This window comes from Desmodus rotundus, chromosome 7 (genome assembly GCF_022682495.2).
Source record: "Desmodus rotundus isolate HL8 chromosome 7, HLdesRot8A.1, whole genome shotgun sequence".
NCBI lineage: Eukaryota > Metazoa > Chordata > Mammalia > Chiroptera > Phyllostomidae > Desmodus > Desmodus rotundus.
Genome location: NC_071393.1, coordinates 19,534,621 through 19,557,972, shown reverse-complemented (window position 1 = coordinate 19,557,972; position 23,352 = coordinate 19,534,621). Strand labels below are relative to the sequence as shown.

Genomic DNA, 23,352 nt, shown 5'->3' with positions numbered 1-23,352 from the left:
CCAACATGCATATTCCCTAGAGTGAAGGCTGTGCCTTGTGATGAGGTCCCCTCCCTTAGTACCCGCCTTCCATCTCTTTGCCCATCCCATGGCCACAGGCAGAGCAAAGCCCCCTGTGCCCAAGGGAGGATGCACACTCCATTGTCGTTCAGTCAACATTTGCTGAGAACGGAAGGCGAAGAAGGGGGCACCAGGCTAGTAAACAGCACAGCAGTAGTCTCTGGCCCCTGGAAAACCACTGTCAAGGGGAGAGAGAAGAGAATACTCACAGTGGGGCTGCAGCTGGCCAGGGAGAGGTGCAGGCTAGTCTGTGGGGCCGTAACAGGATAACTGACTGCCCTGGTGTGTGGGGCCAAGGAGAGGGGCTTTGGCCATGCTGTGCTTTCTGCTTGGCATGCCATCCTTCAGCATCAGCTCCCGTGTCACTTCTGGAGTGGTTTTCTTTGACCACTCTTTCTAAGACAGCCCCCCTTCACTCTCCGTCATCACTCCCTAGTCCCGCAGTCCTTGCACCATTCTTATAGACGTACGGGTATCTGCTTCCTTGCTCACCGTCTCGCCCTCACCAGAACATGAACTCTGTCAGAGCCAGGATCATCCACTGCTCACCACTGCAGCCAGTGTCTGGGACCAGGCCGGACACCTGCATTGTCAATAGGGATTTGGTACATGCGTGAATCAGGAGGTGAGACCTGAAGGCCAAACTCAAGTGCAAGGTAAAATGAGGCCAGGCAGGGGAGCAGCATATGTAAGTTCATTCCTGAAGGGAGTTGGGGCTTTTGAGGCACCCAAAGAAAACAGGGCAGGTGCCATGCACGTGGGACCATGAGGTGTGATGAGAACCAAGGGGATGGGGGAGCACTGTCAGCCCAGGCCAGCATTGGGGCCATGTGAGGGAGCCCTGTCCACCAGGAACCCCAGAAAAGGCCTCAGGAAACACGGCTGAAGGTGGAAGCACTGTCACCAGGCAGACAGGTGAGGAAGGGTATGAACGGATTTACTGTTAGTTCAGCCCAGACGTTCTTCTAAATGGAAGAAGCGAGATGCAGAACATTATGCACAAGGTAACTCACTTATGGTGTTTAGAAATTACATCTGTTTCCATTCCTGTATCTGCTTATAGATCCCTATAAAAGGCTGAGACAGGAAGAGGGGACATGGAGAAGAGGCGAGGAGGGACTCTTCACATTCAACTATTCTTTTATTGTTGGAGTTGTTGTGTCTTTGTATTATTTTTGGTATTTTTTAGAAAAACAATTTATGAAATGAAGAAAAAACACCCTGGCACTCAATTGGTTAGAACATCATTGTAATACACCAAAGTTGTGGGTTCCATCCCTGTCAGGGCTCCCTAGCTCTCTCTTTCTCTCTCTCTCTCATTTCCTTCCTCTCTCTCTCTAAAAATCAATAAATTAAAAAAAAGAAAAAGAAAAAGAAAGGAAAGAAATCTCAGTGAGGCCTCCCTTTCTCAGGAAGCTTTGCCTGCCTCCAGTGCACTTGAAAACTCTCCCAATCCCTCCACCTTCTGCTCCTGATCAGCCCTCCACTCTCCCTTTGGTTTCCTGGCTGCCTCCACCATTACACTGGCGGAGTCTGTTCTAGGGTCTGTCTGCAGGGAGCTGCTCCTGCCCCTGCGCCAGCACAGCACCTGGCTCAGGGAAACGGGTGGATGATGGATAATGGGGGTGTCCAGCAGTGCCTCTGAGATGGGCAAGGTGGGCCTGTGTTTCTGGGGGAAGCCATGGAGAGGCCCCTGGATCTGGATCCTGGCTGTGCCGCTGACCAGCCAGCTGCCCTAGAACTGAGCTCTGTCAGCCTTAGTTTTCCCACCTGCAAAATGGGGCCAATAGCCTAACCTTCAGACCCCTCCTCATGTCTGCTTGGCGGACAGGGTCCCGGGCCACGGAAACCTCTGGAGGCTCCACTCCTGCAGTCAGAGGGTGGGAGCGGCCCCTGTGCAGCCTTGTATTTTCCAAATTCCAGTTTTCCAGTTTTCTTCCCGGAGCCTTCCCCCACCGCCAGGGCCCAGTGGGGCTTCCTGTGGCAGTGGGGGAGGGCACCGGCTCCCACATGGCCAGGATACCAGGAAGCCCCTGGGCTGAGGCAGAAGCTTCTGGCAACAGTCACGAGGGAGGCTGAGCCCAGCGGCCCTTATCTTGCCTGACCTTGTGGAGGCTGACCACTCCCTTCTTCTGGAAAATGTGACCCCCCTGTCCTTTCTGAGATCTCTTTCTCCTTAAATCCCCATGGTCCTGGGGTAGGGTCTCGGCACCCAACTCAACCCCTTGTCCACCATGCTGGGACCCTTCCACTGGCCTCAGTGCAGGGCCACCTTCCCGATGCCTCCCCTGGAGACCCTGACCCCTGACACACCCCTGACTCAGCAGGGCTATGCCCGCCCCACTCTGCCCCTCCGCCCAGCGAAGCTCCACAGAGCAGCCTGTTGCCCAAGCCCTCATTGCTAGCCACTCCCAAACCTCCCACCCTCCCCCTACCAGCTCTCCCAATTTAAATTCCTGACTCTCCCTCCCTCTGGCCTCCTCCCGAGGCCCAGGCCCTGCCTCCAGGCTAGGGCAGGGATGCTTCAGATAAGGGTGAGGGGCAAAGGGACACGCCTGGGTTCCCACCCAGCTCTGCCACCTACTTGGCTGAAAGACCTTGAATGACCTCCCCTTTCTAAGCCTGAGTTTCTCCATCTGTGCAAGGGGGAAAGAGTTACACCATCTGGGTCGGGTTGCCCTGGGCGGTACGTGAGCTAAGGCACATGCTGAGGCCTTGCAAAGGTCAGCTCTCAGTGGAAAATGCAGCCACCTAGAGCTCCAGGCCAACCCTTTCTGGGATCTTGGTCACAAGCCAGTTGGTGCCTTCCTAAGTTAGGAACAAATGTGCTGGGGCACAAACCCCAGTGCCTGCTCCACACATGGTCCACACCAAGTCCAGATACCTGCACTGAGGGTACCATGTGGAGTAAGACCCAGTATGCTGGGGGAGGCAACGCAATATGTGAGTAATTCCAGGGCCCAGGGATCATGCCTGGGGCTTGTCCTTGCACTGGAGAGAAGCTAAATCCAGAGAGGGTGGATTGGAATGGGGAAAGCTGCCCAAGACAGAAGGAAGGCACTTTTATTTATTAATCTTTTTTAAGAGAGAGAGAGAAACATCAATCGGTTGTTCCATTTATTTATGCATTCATCAGTTGCTTCTTGTATGTGCCCTGATCCCTAAACAGGAATTGAACCCCAAACCTTGGCACATTCGAACGACACTCTAACCAAATGAGCTACCCAGCCGGGCCCAAAAGGAGGGCACTTTTGAAGGACACCTTGGAGTGAGCAGGCTGAAGGGGCAGGGCATCCAACGGCCATTATCCCATTATCAGAGGAAAAAGAGATTGAGGCTGAGGGTCAAGGGACTCCCTGAGATTGCCCAACCAGGAAGTGGGTGGTCCAGGATTTGGACCCGCCCCACTCCTGCTGAGCAGGAGGGACCAAGCCTTTAGAAGGGCAACTTCTGGCCAAAGACCCTAACCAAGGGGCTGTGGCCAGTGTGGTCCCCCAAGCTGAGGTCGATGTCCTGGAGGTTCAGCTGCCAGGTGGGCACAACCAGTCAGGAGGTCAATTACTGAAGGATATAAAGGGAGTTATTCTGAAGGTCCAAGGCATAGCCAGGCACACAGTGGTAGCCAGGTATCAGTGGCCAGGAATTTTGAGAGAAGGGACCTCCAAATATAGGACATTCCAGCCCTAAACAGACCCGTTGCAGACCCCTAAGTCAGGGATAAACAGGACTGAGCCCAGAAGCTGGCTGGATGTGTAAGTGAAGCCACCATGGCCCCAGGTTCCTAGAGCTGGCTCTACGTGGCAATGCATTTGGTTTCACACACCCAGGGTTGCCCAATGTGTTCTACCTTAGGTGGAACCCCGACTTCCCACATTCCCCTACCAAGCCTTCAAATGCGGCCTCTATGGGACTGAGACAGGGAGAGGAGGTGTGACCAAAAGGTGGAATCTGAGCTTTTTATATTGGGTTTCTTGTTGTGTTCTTGTGAACACAATTCATGTAATGACTCTGAAATTCATCAGTTAACTTTATGTTTTGAAAATACACAGTGGCAGAGGTGAAGGGGGATGGAGGGGCTAGTCCCAGGGGGCTCTGGCAAGACTGGGGGGTTCCCACAGCTAAGGCCTATGGGAAGGACTAAAAGGAGCCACTTGTCTGTCTTCGTTCTGCTTTTGTGGCAGAACTTCTTCTCCTGCCACTGGGTCTCAGTGACCTGGTTCGTGAGACACGTAACGCACATCCAACGTGTGGGGAGAGAACAGAAAACAATGAGAAATGCCTGAAGCCTCTCCTCTGCTGGGGGGAGGGCTGGCGAGGTACTGAGACCTGCTTTGAGCAGAGGCCCGTGGGCAGAAGTGGACAGTGCCAGGTCAGTCTCCGTGACCCTTACTCCAGAACTCTCCAGACTCCTCGGACACCGCCCCTTCCACCACCCTTGTAGGCTCCTCTGGCCAGCTGGGCCTTCCATCCCCCTTTCTCCTGCTGGGCAGGCCTGGACAGGCTTTGGGCCTCCAGGTCATCTGGTCAGCTGGGAAGGGGCCCGTGCAGGCCGTGACCAGGCATTCACTCCTTCCCAGACTGCCCACCTTACTACACCCACGTGGGCTCTCCTTGCCCATGACCAAAGTCTTCAGCTTCTCAGGGCTCTTGGGGGTGCCCATTGGACCCAGAGCCAGCTGCTCCTGTCCCAGACTCCTGCTGCCTTCGCCCTCACCAGCTTTGTTGGTCTTGACTCCTTTGGTTCCTGACTCTGAACCAAATGCTCTACAAGTAGAATCTGCTCAAAACATCCCCCCACCCCCCCAACCCCCCACGGGTAAGGAAACTAAGGCCAGTGGCCCTGCCTTCCATAGCTCACTTGGCCTTGAGCTTCTTTATCCATTCATTCAGACTTCCCGTGGCCTCAGGGAAAGTAGGTTTTGCAGGAGTGGAGCTGCAAGAAAAATGAAGAGGGAAGCTTTCCTGTGGCTGGGACACTGCTTCTGGGTCCTCTGGGAGAACATTCCCTGGGGTACTTTGGGGAGAGGGGAGGGAGAGAACAGGGTGGGCGTGGCCTGCATCCTAAGCTTGCAGGGTCAAAGAGACATTTCCAGCTCATCTTGACACTGGGGTCAGGGCCTGAGTAAGGTAGGTGTGGGCCCAAGCTGCTCTGGCTCAGCCCAGGTACAGTCCCTAGAGAGCAACCATCAGTGTACCCAGGCTGCCCCCTAGTGGCAGGATGAGGAAAGCTCTTGAGGACTTTGGAACCCTTCCAGAAGAGGGGACCCTATCAGCTGATGGGCACCTGTCACCAATTCGTTTCTCTCTTCCTGTGCCTCTACTCCCCCAACTTCTCAAATGTGCAATCACTCATTCGCATGCCTGGGGCTTTTGCTTCTGCTATTCCCGATGCCTAGGATGCCCTCCTCCTCACCTGTTCCAGTGCCCATGGTCAGAATTAGCAAAGCCTTCCTCTGCTGCATAGGGGTCATGTCTGATTCTATTCCAGTGGATGGAGCGGCCTATGCACGGTGTGAACGACTGCAGCACAGGCCAGTGTCTGGGCCCAGCACAGGGGCCACGCACAGGGGGTAGTCAAAAACTGCTTCTTCCTTCATTCAGCAGATATTTATGGGCCAAGCCAAAGAGGCTACTTCCTTCATGGGGCTTACATTCTGATTAGGGCATGGCTATGCAGGTGGAACACAGGCAATAGAAAAACCGTTGGTAACAACCAGGTGCGGGTGAGTTCTGTGGAGAAACATATAGCAGGATTGGGGCCAAACTGGGGTCTGCAGGTGCCACTGTATAGTCGTCGATATGGACTATCTGCAGCTATTGGGAAAAAAGAGAGTGGTCTTGACCGACAGTCGGGGAAGGATGTGAAGTTAAGTCAGGGAAGGATGTAAAGTTAAGTTAAAGTGATGGAATAATGTAGCTGGCATACTTCTTGTTGGGTTGTATTTGTGGTTCTTATGGAATTAGTTACTGTATTTAACTTTGAAAGTGCACGGGTTAAAGTTTCTATTCTATTGTTAAACTGTTGTTGCTCTTCCAGCATATTTGTCTCCACCCCTTAGCCCATGGGCACCAAGACCTCCAACCCAGTGTCCAGGAGGGTTGCTCCTCATTCACAGGTTCCATTCTGGGTTGTGAGCTCAAAGGGAGATGGAAGTTGGCAAAACTGTGAAAGCTGAGGAGATGCGTGTACACCCACATTCTCAGCAGCACTATTCACAATGGCCGAAAAAGGGGAAGCCACCCAAGTCCACTGACAGGTGAATGGATGAACAGAATACGGTCCATCCACACAGTGGAATATTACTCAGCCTTGAAAAGAAATGAAAGTCTGACACGTGCTACAACATGGGTGAACCTTGAGGACATTATACTCAGTGACATGAGCCAGACATAAAAAGACAGATTCACTATAGCCGGCCCACTTACATGAGGTCTCTAGAGTAGTCAAATTCATAGAGGCAGAAAAGAGATTAGAAGCGACCAGGGGCCGAGGGGGAGGGGAAGCGGTGGTTGTTTAGTAGGTACAGAGTTTCAGTTTTGCAAGGAAGTGAAAAGAGCTCTGGAGATTGCTTGTGCAACAATGCGAGTTATGGAATTGTACACAAAAACAGTTGAGATTGTAAATATTATGTTATGTGTATTTTATCACAATTTTTTAAAAGATTGTGAGCTGGTCTGTGTCGCTTCCCCAGACCAACTACTGAGACTACTTTTTCACTATAAAAACAGGTGGTTGTGGCCCTGTGGCTCAGTGGGTTGGGCATCGTCCCGCAAAGTGAAAGGTTGAGGGTTTGATTCCCAGGCACGGCCCACGCCTGGGTTGTAGGTTCAGTCCCTCCTCCGGGTGCGTAGAGGAGGCGACTGATCAATGTTTCTCTCTCACATTGATGTTTCTCTCCCTCTCTTTCTTTATTCCTCCCTTCTCCTCTCTAAAATAAATAAATAACATAAAAAGAAAAAAAATGGATGGTTGTGAGCTTGGGAGGGGATGATTATGGCCCTCAGTGGATGGGGCGAAGTGTTTCCTTCCCGAGTCCAGCTGCGAAACATTGTGTTCACAGGTGGCGAGTGTGCACAGCACAGCTGCATCCGTTCCTGTGTTCTCTGAGGTTAAGGCAGCGGTAAGCGTGTCAGGTTGAGGCAGACCCTGGGCCTTCCCTTTCTCTGTTCCCACCTTCAGCCCAGGAACAGCGTGGTGGTGGAATCCTCTGGACCCAACTCCCGGAAGAACCTGCCCGTGCCTCCAATGCTCCTGCCCAGGACATGCTTCCGGTAATTTCCTCCTGCACTCAGGAAGGCAGTGGCCTTCCTCAGACAGCATTATTGGACTTAGGGAAAGAAAGGGTCATCAAACAGAAGCAGCCCTGTCTGGTGTGGCTCAGTGAATTGAGTGTCAGCCTGAGAACCAAATGGTTGCTGGTTCAAATCCTGATCAGGGCATGTGCCTGGGTTGCGCGGGGCAGGTCCCCTGTTGGGGGTGTGCGAGAGGCAACCAATCCACGTTTTTCTTGCACATCATTGATGTTTCTCAACCTCTTTTTCTCTCCCTTCCCCTCTCTCTAAAAGTAAAAACATAAAGTCTTAAAAAAAAGAGAGAGAGAGAGAGACGCAGGGACAGATAAAGATGACCCCTCATCCTTACTCTCCTGGAGGGGGAGCCCCAGAAGACCATGGGAGGAAGCAGCTCTCAAACCATGGGGCCTGTGGGGACTCCTTGAGCCTCATCAGCTCTTCTGTGAAGTGGAGTAAATGTGGACACGCCTTCCCAGGGAGGTTCCTCCAGAAGCAGCTGGGAAACACTTCCCACCCTCCACAAAGGGACACAAAGCCCCCAGACAGGGGTGCTCGTGGGAAAGGCTGGCTGTGCTGAGCTTTGGGGGCCCTGCTTCTCAGTACTGGCTCCTTGGCAGCCCTGCCAGAGGACTCTGAGTGGTGACCCCCTAAAGATCAAGGAGGTGCTCCCCACCTCTCCAGCTGGGAATACATGTTTGAAGTCCTTGTGCACCCCCTGAACAGAACAGAGGGAGGAGAAACAGCCTCTGTTTCCCTTGGTTGTGCTTTCACTTGTAAAATATGCTTTTTCTTTTTTCTATCAACATTTTAATAAGGGGTTGAACATCAGATAGAAAAATAACATTCTGGTCACTTTTTTTTTTTTTTAAGAGGCAGGCTTTTCTTGAGACTTTCATACACAGCAATGGATGGATAATGTTAACCTCCTAAAGGAAAGCATAATGAGCACAGAAAGGCACTTCTCCAAGTACCTGTCGTAGTTAATGACAACTCTGAACCAGCCTGCCACACTCTAGGGAATGCTTGTCCTGTTTTCTTTTGGAAACAGCTGAGTTCAGACTTCAGCTCTGCTGCTCTCAGAGGCTAGGGGACGCTAAGGAACTGCCATCGGCGCTCACGGGGGCGAGGAGGGGTGGTGGTGGAAGGGTCTGTGTGCTTGCTTCTCTGGCGGGGAGTGGGTGGCCAGAGCTCACTACCGCACTGGGTAGCCTTGCTCACTTTCCACGGAGGGACACACGATCCAGCAGGTGGGCTGGGACAAGGCCTCTGCGGCCGCCTGACTCCCCATAATAGAATCCCTTGTCATCCATTGGCCCGTAGATTGTGACCAGGTCCCCAGCCTTCAGTGACAGCTTGTCCTTCATCTTTCCATCCACTTGCCCGTCCTTGGGGTCATAGTCCACAGCTGCCACCATGGTCATTGAAGTCCACAGTGAGGGTCTCCTGGGGTTCCCTCGGGGCAGGAGAAAGGAGTCCTGGGGTCTGATGAGCCCCCCAAAGTCATCAAGGTGGGCCACAGAGGACAGGTGTCCTTGCACTGACAAATGCCACCTCCTATCAGTCCTCTCCGTGACCACTTCCACCTCAGCCACCAGGTGCCCAGGGACGTTCCCCACTCGACCATTGCACTCCCCGCAGTAGAAGCCATGGGAATCCTTAGAGCCCCACACTATCAGCAACTGCCCTTTCTGGAAGGCCAGCTCCTCCTCTGCAGCCTCAGGGTTTCTAGACATCACCAGGGGGTCATAGTCAAAGAGTGCCACAAAGACCCTCACTGGAATGTCCACTCTCGCCCCCAGCAGTGGGGGGCCTCCACTGGATATCTTAAAGACTTTGCTCGATGGAAGTAGACCAAGTGCAGAGCTGGGCTCCTGGTGCTGGTTCTCTCTCTTGTCTCCCAAAGCCTGACCTTGTCTACTCTGGGTCCTAAGCTCCCTCCTCTGCGCTCTCCTCTCTATGGCCCATGGACCAAAGCGCACTGCCTCCTCCTCCTCCTGCAAAATGTCATGGGAGTCAGACACATATCGATGGCTGGTGCCCATCTGGGGACAGGTGAACACTTGGGCATCTTGCTTTTGCCCAAGGACCTTCTCAAGGGCAGGCTTTTCCTGGCACGCTTCTTTCCTGGGCCCACACTCAGGAGACAGAGGGACAACTCCCGGGGCAGGGCTTTGGCTGTTGACCAGGTGCCGGCAGCGGTCTTCTTCCCCTTCAGACTGGCCACTGGGCAGAGGCTGCTTGTGGCTCTGGGAACTCTTCTGAAAGATCAGGTCTTTTCTGCAGACCTCCCAGGCCTCTGCAGGCCCTTGGGTTTGGATGCCAGCCCCTGCACTAAGACATTCTCCTTCTGAACTCAGATTGGGCACTGGGGAGCACCTCCTTGGGGGTCCTTCAGGAAATGCTTCAAGGAACTCGGCCAAGGGCTCTTCACAGCTCCTGGAGATGTGGGAAGTGGCCTTGGCACCCAGTGGAACTAGTGCTAGCCTCTGAGGGTAGGTGGGGAAGATGACTCTGCAGGGGGACAGGTCACCACAGGTGCAGCTAAAGGGAGAGGTCTCTGGCAATCTGTTACAGTCCAAACAGTCCTCAGGGATCTGAGCTGGCACGGAATCCAGCGACTCGCCACAAAGTGAAATGGTTCTCACCGAGACCTTCTGGCACATCAGGGGCAACTGGAGCTGGGCCAATTCCAACAGGGTGCTCCCAGCAGTGGCATCAGTGGTCTCTGCAACCTTGAGCCCATCAGCATACACAGCATAGCCAGTAACCTGCACTCCATTGGAGGACCCGGCTGAGTGGATAGTCACTGGCAGCCAGCTGACCACCAGGAAGCCTGGTGAGGTGTGATGCTCTACCAGCACGTCCAGTGGAGGGTCAGGGGGTCCTGCCAAGGGTGTGTCGAAGGTGATAGTGGAAGACATGGTTTCCCAGCGCACCTGCAGTGAGTCCCATGGCAGTTGCACCTCCACCTGTACCTGGTACCGTGTGCCAGGATGCAAGCTGTGGAAGGTGTAGCCACTCACACCCGCTGGGGTCAGGGCATGCTTATGGTCATTGAGGTATACCACGTGTGGGTGGCTGCTGCTGCTGTCGACCCAGGTGATCTCGGCTGATGTGGCTGCAATGTTCTGAAGGTGTAGTTGCTTGGGAGCTATACAAAGGACCCCTTTAGCCCCTAGAAGGGGGTTGGAGAAGTCCTGCTCCTCTGCACTCTGCAGTGAGCCCAGCCAGCCATCTTCTGTCTTGGCATCTGAGATTTCTATCGCCACTTCTGTCTCTGAGCCTGACCTCACCATCTGGCATGTCTCTGTGTCCACAGTTTGCTGAGCTTTCCCAGGCAATAAGCTGCGACCAGTGTCTTCCTTTGAAGCTTTGTCCTGTCCAGCTGGGAGCTGAGTGGGGCCAAGGTCAGGGGATTCTGGGGTCAGGCAGCCAAAGATGTCGCTGTCTAGAATCTGCTCCACCAGGTTGGAGGGTACCAGGCCCCGCCGGCCATCCTCAAGCTCCCCTTCATAGAAGCCATCCTCATCCATATCCCCAAAGATATACACATAATCCCCAGCCGTGAGGGGCAGCTCATTCTCAGGGTGCTCATTGGGCCCCTCAAATGGGTTGTAGCTATATCGAACCAGGAAGATCTTGAGCTTGGGAGTGGCAGAGGTCTCTAAGTCCTCCATTTCCAGGGTCAAGGACACACTGTCAGAATCCAGATCCTCCACCTCACTGGCTGTGTCCACATCCAGAGAAAGGCAAGATGGCACAGTGGCCCACATGGATTCCACCTCAGAGGAGGAGTTTGACTGGGAGCTGGTTTTCTTGGCCTGAGGTATGGAGTCCAGAGGCTGGCTGGCTGGGACTCTGTCTGGCACTTGGGGGACACTGGATGGATCCCCGAGGGCAAGTGGGCTCTCTCGCTGAGAGGCTTCCTTCGCCTCCTGTTTGTCTCTGCTGGGCTGTGGAGATGCTTGGTCTTCAGGCCCTGGCTGGAACTTGGTCCTTATGCTATTCCTGCCTTGGGCATCTGGGGCTGGGGGGGCCTCCCGGGGTTCCTGGGGAGGGTGACAAGGCTGACACTGCAGCACTCCCATCTCCTTCTGGGCAGCCTGGGGATCACACAAGGCCTTCCGCAGGTCATGCTGCAGCTGTTGCTGCCTGTCCTGCCCGTGCGCCGCTTGCTGCAGCAGCTGTTCTGCTTGCAAGCCGGCGGCGTCGCGCTCCTGGCACGCGCGGCCCAGCTGCCCGCGCCCGTCGTCATTCTTTGCTGCCACCTTTCGCATCCAGTCGGCTTGGGCCTGCAGCCGCGCGTTCTCCTTGGCCAGCCAGGCGCCTTCACGTAGCGCGATCTGCAGCTGTGCCTCTGCCTCCTCGCCCCGCCGCCGTGCCGCCGCCGCCTCTGCTTTCAGCTCCTCGCACTCGCGTCTCCGCGCGCCGAGCTCGAGCTCCAGAGTCTGCACCTGGCACCGCGCCTCCTCGCAGGGTACGCTCTGGCAGCCCGACTCCTTCTGGGCGCCGCCGGTGGCCTGCTGCTGCGTCAGCTGCTTCTGCAGACGCAGCACCTCCCTCTGGGACTCGCGCTGTAGCCGGTCCAAGTCGCTGACTTTGAGCCACTGGGCGCTGTCCGCGCCCCTACTAGGGTGCTGGGTGCTGCCGAGGCCCGAGGCGACGTGAGCCTGCAGCAAGTGACACTCCTGCTGCAGCTCTTCGATCTGCTTGTCCTTGGCCAACAGCGCTCTCGCCTGCTCCGATAAGTCTCGGGCGCGCTGGCGGGCAAAGGCCTGGCACAGCTCCAAGCCAACGCGGCTCTCCCCAGGCACAGGCGCGCTCACAGCCCGCAGGTTGGTTTCTTGAAGCTTGCGGGCCCGGTCCTCTAGGCGCCGAGCCAGGCCGGTTAACTCCGCGTGCTTCACCTTGAGTCGCTTCACTTTCTCCTCCGCCTTGCCCGGAAAGCCTGCGCGCCGCAATTGCATATTCTCTTCCTGCAGGCCAGAGCAGCGGCGCACTAGCACCTGCAACGCCTCGGACAGTTCTGAGTTCTGCTTCACAAGCTCATGGTAGTCCAGGCACAGCGGTGGGAGAGTCGTGGCCTCGCAGGGCTGGTTCTTGGAGTCTTCTGCTCGCCGGTCGCTAGGTCCTCTGTGCCCCGATGGTGGAGGTGGTGGCAGCAGGGGTGCTGGGGGACTCGGGGAGCCCAGGATGAAAGTGTCTGGTGAGGAGGAGTCCTGCTCCTCGGATTCGAGGGCCTTGGGACGACTCAGGGTGCTGTCGAGCAAGCAGGAACTCGCTGGTGCCAAGGAATCGAGGGAGCTTGCGCGCGTGCGGAACAGGCTGGCAGGGGAGTTGGAGCACATTGCGGGCACCACATCGAGAGAACGGGAGCGCACGGGAACGTGGGCGCTCAGGCCGTCAAGGGTTTCGAGTCGAAAGACGAACTTTGGGGGATGGCGAGAGTCACCAGAGGTGTCGGGGTGCGACTCTTTTGAAGAATGCACAGCTTGGGTATCGGGGGTACTGGACAAAACCGGGTGCCAGCGGAAGTGATCCAGGATGTACTTGAGGAAGAGCTGGCGCTCCACGTCTAGCGCCGCCTGCAGGTGGCGGATGCGCGAGGCCTGTTCGCCGTCGGTCTCCCAGCGAAGTTGCGCCAGCACTTCTTGCAGGCGACAGCGACACTGCGCGGCGGCGACTTCTGGCACCCCTGCGCGGCCGCAGTAGCCGCGGTTCACCAGCTCTGCAGCCAGCTGGCGTTGCAACTCCCGCGCCTGGCGAACGACGCCGTCGCGATCGCGGTGCAGCAGCTGCTGCAGCTGCCGCATCTCAGCTTCCTTCCAACGCAGCAGCTGCCGGATCTCGGCCTCACGCTCCCTCAGCATCTCCTCCTGCAGCTGCCGCAGCTCTCGACAGCTCTGTGCCTCCCACTTGGAGCGCAGATGGTCAACCAGTTGCTGCCGCTCCGTCTCCGCTGCCTCCCGGAGCTGGCGCGCCTGGGCCGCTGAGCGCCGCCGCTCCGTCCGCCCGCGCGCTCGCTCCGCCTCCAGCTCGACCCGCAGCTTCTCCAGCTCCCGCCTCTGCTCCTCCAGTGCCGCAGTCGTTAGGGTTGGGCCCAACTTCTTGGGTGTCGCGCGGCCGCCACCCGAAGAGTTGGGCGAGTCCTTGGTCATGGTGGCTGCTGCCCGACCAGGGACGTCCCCTGGCCGAGGCCTCTGCTCACCAACGGCTGCTGCCCCAGCAGGCCAACCGCCCCGCGCGCCCCTTCCGGCGCCCCTAAGGGGTCTCCGCGCGCCCCTTCCGCCTCTGGGTGTGTTCTCTCACCCCCATGTTACAGATGCCTAGGCCAGGGATGGGCTCTCAACATCCCTGCTCAACCCAGCCTATGTTCTTCCCGGGATTCCCCAGGGATCTCTCTGGCTCCAGGCCTCTCCCAGTTCTTAGTATGCCATGCCCTTTGTGACTGACCCGGGCGCTGTCCCAGGCTCCTTTCAGGCCAATGAGCTGGTGGAAAGTCAGGCTGCTCCTCTGGACCTGGAGAAAGGGACTCCGTGTATGAGTTAAAATCACGGATAGGGAGCAAGCAGACCCTGCCTGACCCTGCCATGGGTTTAGGTGTTTAAAAACTGCAACAGGATATCCCCAAACATTTGGGTGGGCGCTGCCCCCCCCCGCCCCCCCTCCCCCGCTAGGATAGGGTGTGTGGTGCCTGCATCCCAAATGTGCCTACCCTTTCAAGGCCCCTTGTGGTGCTAAGCACTTGCATACATTACATATTTAAAGCTCCTGTGCTTCCAGATGGGAAGTTTTGAGCTCATAGTCTGGGCACCGCACTAGCTGAGACCAAAGTCCTGACCTGGAAAATTCTGTTTCCCGTGTCCACGAGCACTCTGACTCTATCCTCCCAGCTCAGTGTTGCAGGTGTGAAGACCCTTCTTCAGCCTTGCTCCCAGGGGGGCCACATTCTGCATCTACAGAAGGAGGGAGGGTCAAGTTGAACCTAGTTCTAGAGGAAGAGTGGGAAGTGAGACAATGAGGCTGCTATAGGGGTCCAGCCTGCCCTTTGGTTTAGCCCAGGAGTGCCCAGGGCTACCTGCTTCTACAAAAGGTAAAGCCAGAGGCCACTATAGGTCCCCTACACCACCTCCTTGGAAACAGCAAGGCCAGAGAACTTTCCGTGGCTCTCCAAGGGTAGTGTGATCGATCACCTGGTTAGGGCTGGAGGACCTCAGGGGTCAAATAGTTCTTCAGTTTCTTGTGCTACTTCCATGTCCTCATCTGTAAAATTGGCCAATAATGCAGTCCCCTACTGGGCTGTGTGACCTCCCAGAGTTCCCTGACCTCTCTGAGCACCTCTTTCCTCTGATTGTGAGGTTTCAATCAGCTGAGAGCACACAGTGCCCAGTACAGAGCAAAGCTTTTGTCAGCAGCTCAGTAGTTGTCATTCAAGTCCCTTTTCAGCACTTAGAGGGCTGAGGACTGCAAGGCAGGGATTTGGCTGAGGCTGGGCAAGGCTGCCATGGTGGAAGCCGTACGTGTACTCTCTGTGCTCCCTGGGCTCACTCTGGATGCCACCTGGCAGGTGGGAACCCTCAGAGGCCTGGGTTTCCATCTAGGCTCTGCCACTTTTTGGCTGAGTAACCATGGCTGGTTACTTCACCTCTTCCAGCTTCTACACCATGGGTGTGAAAGCACCAGGGCTCTCTCAGCTGAGGGTGTACGGTAGGAACAGCCCTGAAGTTCAGGTAAGTTCTCATCTTCCCACCCAAGGCTGGGCCTGGACCCTCACGAGTTTCTCCCAGGAGTCTGAAGAGTACCCCTGGCTCAAAGACCTCTGGGCCTTTGCATATGTTCTTCCCTCTGCCTAGGATGCCAACCTTGCCTGATAAAAAAATAACAACAATATCTGTGGCAGATCAAGAACCTACTAGGTGTAATGCTAAGTAATTGTCATACATTATTTAAACCACCCAATTTATAGATGAGGAGTCTCAAGCTCCAGTGGATTAAGAGTTCTGCTCACGATAATCCAGCTGCTTGGTGGATCCCACACAACCGCTGGTTTTGTCCACTCACCTACTGCTAACCTTGTCCTGTCCTCAGCTTACTAGTTCTCCCTCCAGGAAGCCTTCCCTGACTTTGCAAGCTTGGCCTGGGCTCCCTGGGACTGTACAGCCCTCATTGCCCCACCTGGCACATCTGCTTTTGGAGCAGGGACAGGTGTGATACACGTCTGTGTCCCTGCCCAGGCTGGGCTTAGAGGAAGAGTAAGGGAAAAGTCCCTCCCCAGAAAGAATGGGTGGCAGCCCCGGGCCAGGCAGGCAGGAAGGGCATGAAGGCACTGTCTGACCCGGCCACCTCACCTGACCGGCTCCCATATCCAGGTGCTATCTGTCAGCAAGGGCTGGGGCCCCAGACTCCGTCCTAATTAATCATCAGGAGCTTGAACAGAGGACTCAGGCTGGGCGGGGAGTGAGGGCCTGGCCTCAGCAGAGATATCGGCCAGGTCCTGAGCTGCAGAACATACACACACATGCACACCCCTTCTCTTGGCCTGGCCACCTGTGGGTTGAGGTGCCCTGCTTAAATCTGGTTCCTCCCTGTCCTTCCTGCCCCAGCACCCAGTGGCTCCCAAGAATTGGAAGGATGTGGTACCTGGCCATTTGCATTTAGGCTGTAATGTCGTGGTCACATTAGAGAGCCTTTTGCTTCTCAGTCTGTGGTGTAGGCCTGGACGAGGCAGCACCTAGGGCCTCTCAAAAACTCCGGCCCTGCGGCTCTGAGGATGGCTGCCTGGCCCAAGCCTCCCACACAACCCTTCTGAGTGAATCTTCCCTCCCCCAACAGCTTCTCTTCTGTGACTAATCCTCCTGACTTGCTCTCCGGTGTAGGACAGACAGACAGGCCGCTCACTTCCACAGTCATCTCCACAGCTAGGTGGGCAGATGGTCTTGGCCCCATGTCCCAGGTGGGAAGCAAAACCCAGGCTCTGAGAAGTGGGTGCTGTGTTCATTCAGCACGTGGCCTTGTGGGCTCCCCGCTTTTTGCTGTATTCGTATTTTCCAGCCTGGTTTCCTTGAACCACTGGTGTGCCTCAGGAGATGCCTTTGGGCAGTGGTGAGCAACAAGAACACAGGGCATTAGGGCTCCAGATGTTCTCTTTGGGAGGTGAAGTGAATATGTTGTAGGGGGGTGGTAGGCAAGATGCCAGGATGGCCTTAGCTTTGAACTGGTGCTGGGCCGCTGGACGTGGTAGCTATGGAGAGGGTTCCTTCATGGAATCCTCATTACAGCTCTGACAGAGGAGGACCCGAGCCTCAGCGGGGGCAAGTGGCTCACCAGGGAACATAGGCAGCCATGGCAGAGCTGGATTGTCATTTCAGGGTGGTGGGTAGGGCTCCACAACCCAATGTCCTACCACAGCCTAGAGTGGAGCCTCCAACAGGTCAAGAGGGCAGGCTACCACCAAGGAAGAGGACTCTGGGGTGAGTCCCTGGGAGCCGCACAGTCACCATCCAGCAGCTGCTTGTGCCGGCACCACCCACGGCACGGCAGAGGCATTCTGAACATGGTCCAGCGGATGAGTAAAACCGGGGCTTCCCCAGGGCCGGGCTTCTGCCATCCCCACACTCATCGGGTTATGACATGCCTGTGACCCCAGGCCTCGGAGCTGGGGAGAACAGAAACTGGCATTAGTTCACCATGTTGCTGTGTTCTCTGGGTCGTGGGTTTTTTTTAAAAAAAGATTTTATTTACTTATTCTTAGAGATAGGGGAAGGGAGGGAGGGAGGGAGAGAGGGAGGGAGAGAGAGAAAGATAGAAAGGTCAGGCTACAACCCAGGCAGGAATCAAACTGGTGACTTTTTGCTTTGTGGGATGACACCCAGCAAGCTGAGCTACACCGGTCAGGGCAAGGCGTTGGCTTTCTTGCCTATACCACGAAAGAGATGGATTACATGGGTGGTTTTCTTTCTTTCTTTCTTTATTATCATTCAAGTCCAGTTGTCTCCATTTCCCCCCACCCCTCCCCTCCACCCCACCCATCCCCACCTCCTACCTTCAATCCTACCCGCTTTTGGCTTTGTCCATATGTCCTTTACACATGTTCCATGAGGACCCTTCCCCTTTTTTACCCCATTACCCTCTCCCCTCTGTTTATTGTCAGTTTGTTCTTTATTTCAGTGTCTCTAGTTATATTTTGCTTGCTGATTAGGTTCCACTTATAGGTGAGATCACATGGTGTCTGTCTTTCAGCCTGGCTTACTTAGCATAATGCTCTCCAGTTCCATCCATGCTGTCACGAAGGATAGGAGCTCCTTCTTTCTCTCTGCTGCATAGTATTCCATCGTGTAAATGCACCAGTTTTTTGATCCACTCATCTACTGATGGGCACTTAGGTTGCTTCCAGCACTTGGCTATGGGCAATTGTGCTGCTGTGAACATTGGTGCACCAGTGGTTTTCAAACTGGATTCCTTAGGGCTCCAGGTTCCTGGAAAATACTACAGGATTTCCAGGGTTGGAGAGGGTAACGCCAGGAGTTGGAGGGGAGACACTGTCGCTACTGCTTCAATAGTGTCCTTTATCAAATTCTAAGGAAGACTTTGGTTTAATATTGTCTTTTAAAAAAGACTTTATTTTATTAATTTTAGACAGAGAGAGAGAGGGAGAGAAATGCTGATGTGCAAGAGAAACAGATCAGTTGCCTTTCGCACGCCCCCAACCGGGGGCCTGGCCCACCGCCCAGACGTGTGTTCTGACTGGGAATCGAACCAGCAACCTTTCAGTTTGTGGGACGATGCCCAGCCCACCGAGCCACACCAATCAGGTCGACTTTGGTTCAATACTGTCCTAAAGAGATTGGCTGCTAGAAACAAATGTGCAAACCTCTGGGTTAGAGATCCTCCTGTATATTATTGGCACACCCACATGCTACCCTAACCGTCTGTGATTCCGCTGACCCTGAGAGAAGGCACATGCCCCCTTCACGTCTTGGTTCGCCCATGTCACCAGCCCTGTATCCCATGCTGCCTCTCCCCAGAGCCCCAGCTCATGACCTTTGGGCGATGTGGTCATAGGGTTTGGAATCCTTGGTAAGCTGGTTCACAGTCTCCTGTGCCAGCCTGGCTTGGCCCCATTTCAGCTCTGCCACCCAATCATCGAGCTTTGCAGAGTTTGCTTGGCCTTATGAGGGCTGTGGGCTGCATTCTGAGGGCCCATGAAAAAGATTTTTAAATTTCCTAACTTCTGCAGTTGTAGTAGTCCCAGCTGTCCACTCCGCTCCCCATCTTTTGGGGTCCATGTATTTTCTGTCTATTCTCTGGTGTTACCTCAGCATCTGCAACAGGGCTTGGCTCATGGTAGCTGCTCAATAAACACGTGACTGAAGAAGACAGAGGCAGACAGGCTAGACGTGACCTCTGTCCTCATGGAGTTCACAGTCTAAGGGAGGACACAGAGGTCAAACACAAATATAGCAAAGGAATGTGGTGAACTCAGAGCTTGGGCAAGTGCTGGGAGTGAGGGGTGTGGTGCTATTGGGGAGCAAAAGCCCACGGAGCAGGCTCCCCGAGAGAACTGAGATAACAGGGTGTGTGAGGTCTGCCCCGAGCGGAGATCAGATTTCAGGCAGAGGGACCTGCAAAGCTCTGTGTTCTGGCTGCCTGCCCTGGCCCTCTCCCATGCCCACCCCGCCCAGGTCAGGCCTACACCCCTCCGGCATGACTCTTCACAATTCCGTCATGATTCTCCTTTGCCCGAGGAGAATCTGGAGCTCAGAGAGGAAGCATCACTCAGCTGGATCCCAACCAGGCCTTCTTTCTTCAGGTCATGGGGAAGCCTGGCACCCCCAGCACTGTCCCTTCCTGGACAGGGCTGGGTACCTAGGGAAGGACTGTGCTGCTCTCTGCCTCCACTTCCTGGGCCCTGCAGCCTGCTCTGGATGGTCCACATCCTCTGGGCAGGGAGGGGCACTGTACGCCAGCTTCCAGCGCTCTGGCTGGGGCCCCTGGCCTGCTGGACTGGCCTCTCACTCTGGCAGCCCTAGCCTAGCTCTTCAGGCATGTGCCTCTGTGGGTGGCCAGCCTGCCCCCACCTGTACTTTACATACCTTGTCCCTGAGTCCTCACCGCAGCCAGGGAGGCCCGCACTCTCCTCTGCAGATAAGGAAACTGCTCAGGGTCATGCAAGGCCTTGTGCCCAGGCCTATGTGACCCTAGCCTGGGCTCTGAATTGGTGCCAGAGAACCTGGCCCACTGGCTCTGGCAGCTGGAGTGTAACTGTCCTCCCCAAGCCCACAGACAAATGGCCGCTGCTTCCCAAGGACCCTGTCGCTATTGGCAGCATCATAGTTCTCCCGCTACCAGGCTGTCAGTTTTCCGGGATGGACCTATCTTCCATCTTCTGCCATCTCCGCTTCTCTCCTCTCTGGACCTATTCTAATCACCCTCCTTTCTCTGCAGCCTGAAGCAGGAGGCCTTGCCTACCTCCCCACTAATGCCTGTGGCAATATCGTTTGTCCAGTCATTTGACCATTGTTGTGGGGCAGGAGACAGTCCTTTATCAAATGTTTGTTGAGTGCCCCACCTAATCCGGGCGGGGTGGGGCCCAGCACCACATTAACACACAGAGAACCTCCAGTGGGGTTTGCTGATGGGATTAAGGAATGAGGAAGCAAGGAAGATCGGAGAGAATTTTAGGAGGGAGAACAGGAGGATAGGAGGGAGGGAGGGAGCCTTTCCGGTCATCTGAGCCTCCCAGATCTTGGTCTACCCCTCAGAGTTCAGCTGCAGACTTGGGCTCAAGCCTCTGACCAGCTGGGTGACTGAGAAAAAGTTGATTGGTCCCTTGAGCCGTAGTTTGTTCCTCTGTAAATGGGACTGACAGCAGTTCTGACCTCAGGGGCACTGGGGTATTTGATGCTTGTGCGTTTACACTCAGCGCACCCAGGCTGTCCATTTCCCCAGGTGAGCGTGGTAAATTGAGTCCTTAAGAATGACTAGCACTTGCCAGATGGATCAGGGGGTGGTAGGGGGAGGGAATGACAAAGGCATCACAAGCTAGAGAGCAGCATGGTCAGAGGCAGAGGGTGTGGTACGCCTGCAGGACCGGTTTTGGGAAGGGAGGGATACAGGACATGAAGCTTTGGGCGAGCAGAGGGAAGTCAAGGCAGAGCCTCACCAGCATGGACCAGATTAGGGGTCTACCTCCTGGAGCCCCACTTCCAAGCTGGGTGATGCCAGCCAGGCAAGCCATTTTATCAGACCTCATCTAGGAAATGGACTATCTTAGCATTGGTCTGTGGCACCAATGTACTCAGTGGTGGGTGCAAATGTCCAGGGCCCGGGGCCAGGCACACAGTCAGGCTTATCAAGTGTGAGTGCCCATTGCCAATTTCCTGCCTTAGCAGAGGCACTTTCTTTCCCCTGCCATGTCTCTTGGCCTCTCTCTGGCTGTAAAATTCCTTCCATCCCTGGGCCCTTCACTGGCCTCTGTCAGGCCCCTCCTCTGAGCTCTACAACTCACCAAATCCTCTCACCTTCTGTTGTTTTCCTCGGTGCCTCCACAGGATGCTGCCAGCCCCTACAGGGCAAGTAGCAGCTTTGTATCCTCCTCTCTGAATCTAGCAGATGAGAGCCCAGGACCTGTGCTGATTGGAGAAAGGAGGAGCATGTGATAAGTTTGAGCAGAAGGGCCTGGAATCCAGGAGGAGGAAGACGCCACTTTTGATGGGAGGCTCTGGAGGTGGCATAAAAAGGTCATGTCTGAATGACCAAGGTTAGGTCAGTGGAGGGTGGGGTATAGCTGGTCTGACCAGAAGCCAGAGCAGGGGAGGGGCCCCAAAGACCAGGCAGCTTTCCAGGGGGACTGGATACATTTCCTGGGTGCTTATTTAACAAGGGCACTCTGCTACTCAGGGCCTCGGTTCCCCACCTGCAAAGTGGGGTACCAGGGAGCCATCTTGCAGGGCATTGGTGAGGATGCAGGAAGATGCCACAGCAAAAAGTAGTTCTCTGCACTTGGCCTCTCCTGATTGTAGCCTCTATTCCCAGTTTAGCATGTCGAGGTCAAGAGTATGCATTGTGCTTCCTCAGCTGGCTTGGAATTCTTCAGGGCAAGGATCCCATTCATTCTGCGGTTCTCCATAGGGGAAACCAGTTCCCAATGAAGCTGTGTTCTTTCTTTGACCTGGGCCAGGTAAGAACCAGGCCCAGTACACAATAGGACCATGGAGTCAGTCCCCAGGCCAGACTTCCAAGTCCCCCATGGCTCCAGGGAAGGAGCTGACAGAGTCCCTCCTACACTTGTCAAATGTTTTTTGAGGCCCCACTGTGTGCTGGCCCTGGGGGAGATAAAAGGCAGACAGAGTGCATGAGGCTTGTCATTTAGTCTCTCCCCAGCTCCCTCCCAATGTCAAGCCTGGGCTCCCAGACACTGTGTAGGAGGCCAGTCCTAATCCAGGCCATATATTTCCAGTGCCCTTTTCTTCTCTTCTTTCCTGGGAGGGAAACTGATTGCTTTTAGAATGGACAAAAGCTCCTTTACAAGGCCAAACTGTGTTCTGAAGCTGGTGCCTTCTCTTCGCCTGTTCTGCCACCTGAGGTCCAAACCACCATCATCTCTGCCTGGATGGCAGCAAGAATCTTCTAAGGGCCCCTCATCCCTTTCTTATCCTCTTACCTACTTCTGTTTTCCATTATCCAATCAGGGTACTCTCCTTAAACACCTGTACCTGACTGTTTGGTTGCTACCCACACCCATTAAAGGGCTCTCACAGCATTCAGGAGAAAAGTCAAGTCCTTCCCTTTCCTACAAGGCCCTCCACAGACCGTCACTGGCCTCCTTCCCTCGCTCTAATCCTTACTCCATTCTGGCCACCCACCGCTCAGACAGTCTCCTGGTCTTTGCCAGTGCCATTTCCCCTCCTTGAAACATTCTCCATCCCGGCCTCCCAGCTGCTCCTTCCTATCCCTCACGTCCCAGGAACAGGGAGACGTGACCTTGGGCAAATCACTGGGCTTCTCCACGCTTCTGTTTCCCGTGAAATGGGGCTGTTAATGGTAACCAATGTTAGCTATCACTACTCTTTCCTCAGTGAGGCTTTTCTGACTTCTCAATGAAAAGGAGGTCCCCACAGTCACTTTCTCATCACCCAGTTTTCTTTTTCTTTTTTAATCATTCAGTTTCCTTCTCTTCACAGCCCTTAGCAGTGTCTGAAATCATCCTTTAATGATTTTGTGCAACCAGTATTTATTGTGCACCTACTATATGCCAGGCACTGTTTGTAACTACCATCGGATCGGACACCCCACAAAGACAGGGTCTCCACTAGTCCCGTTCACCCGGGCCTACCGTGCTGCGGCCGGCACACAGTAGGCGATTTGCACCGGCGGCGCCCCGCCGCGGCCGCCCCTCCCCCGCTCCAGGAAGTGCGGGGGCTCGGGCCGCCCGGCCGGCCGTGGTGCACTCTGGGAAGGCAGCAGTACCAGATCCAAGATGGCGGCCAGCAGGAGGCTGATGAAGGTAAAAGCCATTCTCCGGCGCCGGCCGGGCGGGGGGCGGCGTCGCCGGCCCTGGGCCCCCGTGGCGGGCCGGGGCTCCTTGGGCCGCCGCCGCCTGGCCTCCCACCCTCCGTGGCCCCGCCGCCCCCCTGGGCCGTTCGCGGACTGAAGGAACTAACGGGGCCGCCTAGGCCTCAGCCTGGGCGGGAGCGCCAGGCCGCGCCGGGAGCCGTCGCTGGCCGCTCAGCCCGGCCCGGTGTGTCCACGCTCCCCTCCGCCCGCAGCCCAGCCGGTGACCCCTTCTCGCGGCGGCCGCCTCCCAGACCGGGAGCGGTGTTGATGTGGGGGCTCGGCTGGGAGGCCCCAGTCCGGTGCCTGCGGGTAAGGCCGGGGCGCTGGAGCCCCGGCCGGGAGCCCGCGCCGCGGAGCCGCCCCACCCTGGGCCCCAGCGCGCCGGCTCCGAGCCCGGCTCCTCTGGGCCGCAGCTCCGGCGGCCGCGGGGTTTAGGCTGGGGAA

The 23,352-nt window shown here is 55.6% G+C and overlaps 2 protein-coding genes across 3 annotated transcripts in view; one reads left to right on the top strand and one right to left on the bottom strand.

Moving 5' to 3' along the window:
- Window positions 1–8,567: 8,567 nt before the first annotated feature.
- On the bottom strand, window positions 8,568–13,511 carry LOC112301708 (RIMS-binding protein 3C-like). Its single transcript, XM_024557187.2, has one exon. It carries the CDS (start codon window positions 13,509–13,511, stop codon window positions 8,568–8,570), a length of 4,944 nt encoding a protein of 1,647 aa, XP_024412955.2.
- Window positions 13,512–22,801: 9,290 nt separating this feature from the next.
- The window catches only part of UBE2L3 (ubiquitin conjugating enzyme E2 L3), a 40,137-nt gene continuing 39,586 nt past the window's right edge, over window positions 22,802–23,352 (top strand). Inside the window, exon 1 of one of the 2 annotated variants that reach the window (XM_053927979.1) lies at window positions 22,802–22,858. In XM_053927979.1, the coding sequence (XP_053783954.1) occupies window positions 22,832–22,858 (27 nt within the window). In that variant the 5' untranslated portion in view covers window positions 22,802–22,831. The remainder of the gene's footprint in view (window positions 22,859–23,352) is intronic. The other variant, XM_053927980.1, reaches the window with a different exon arrangement.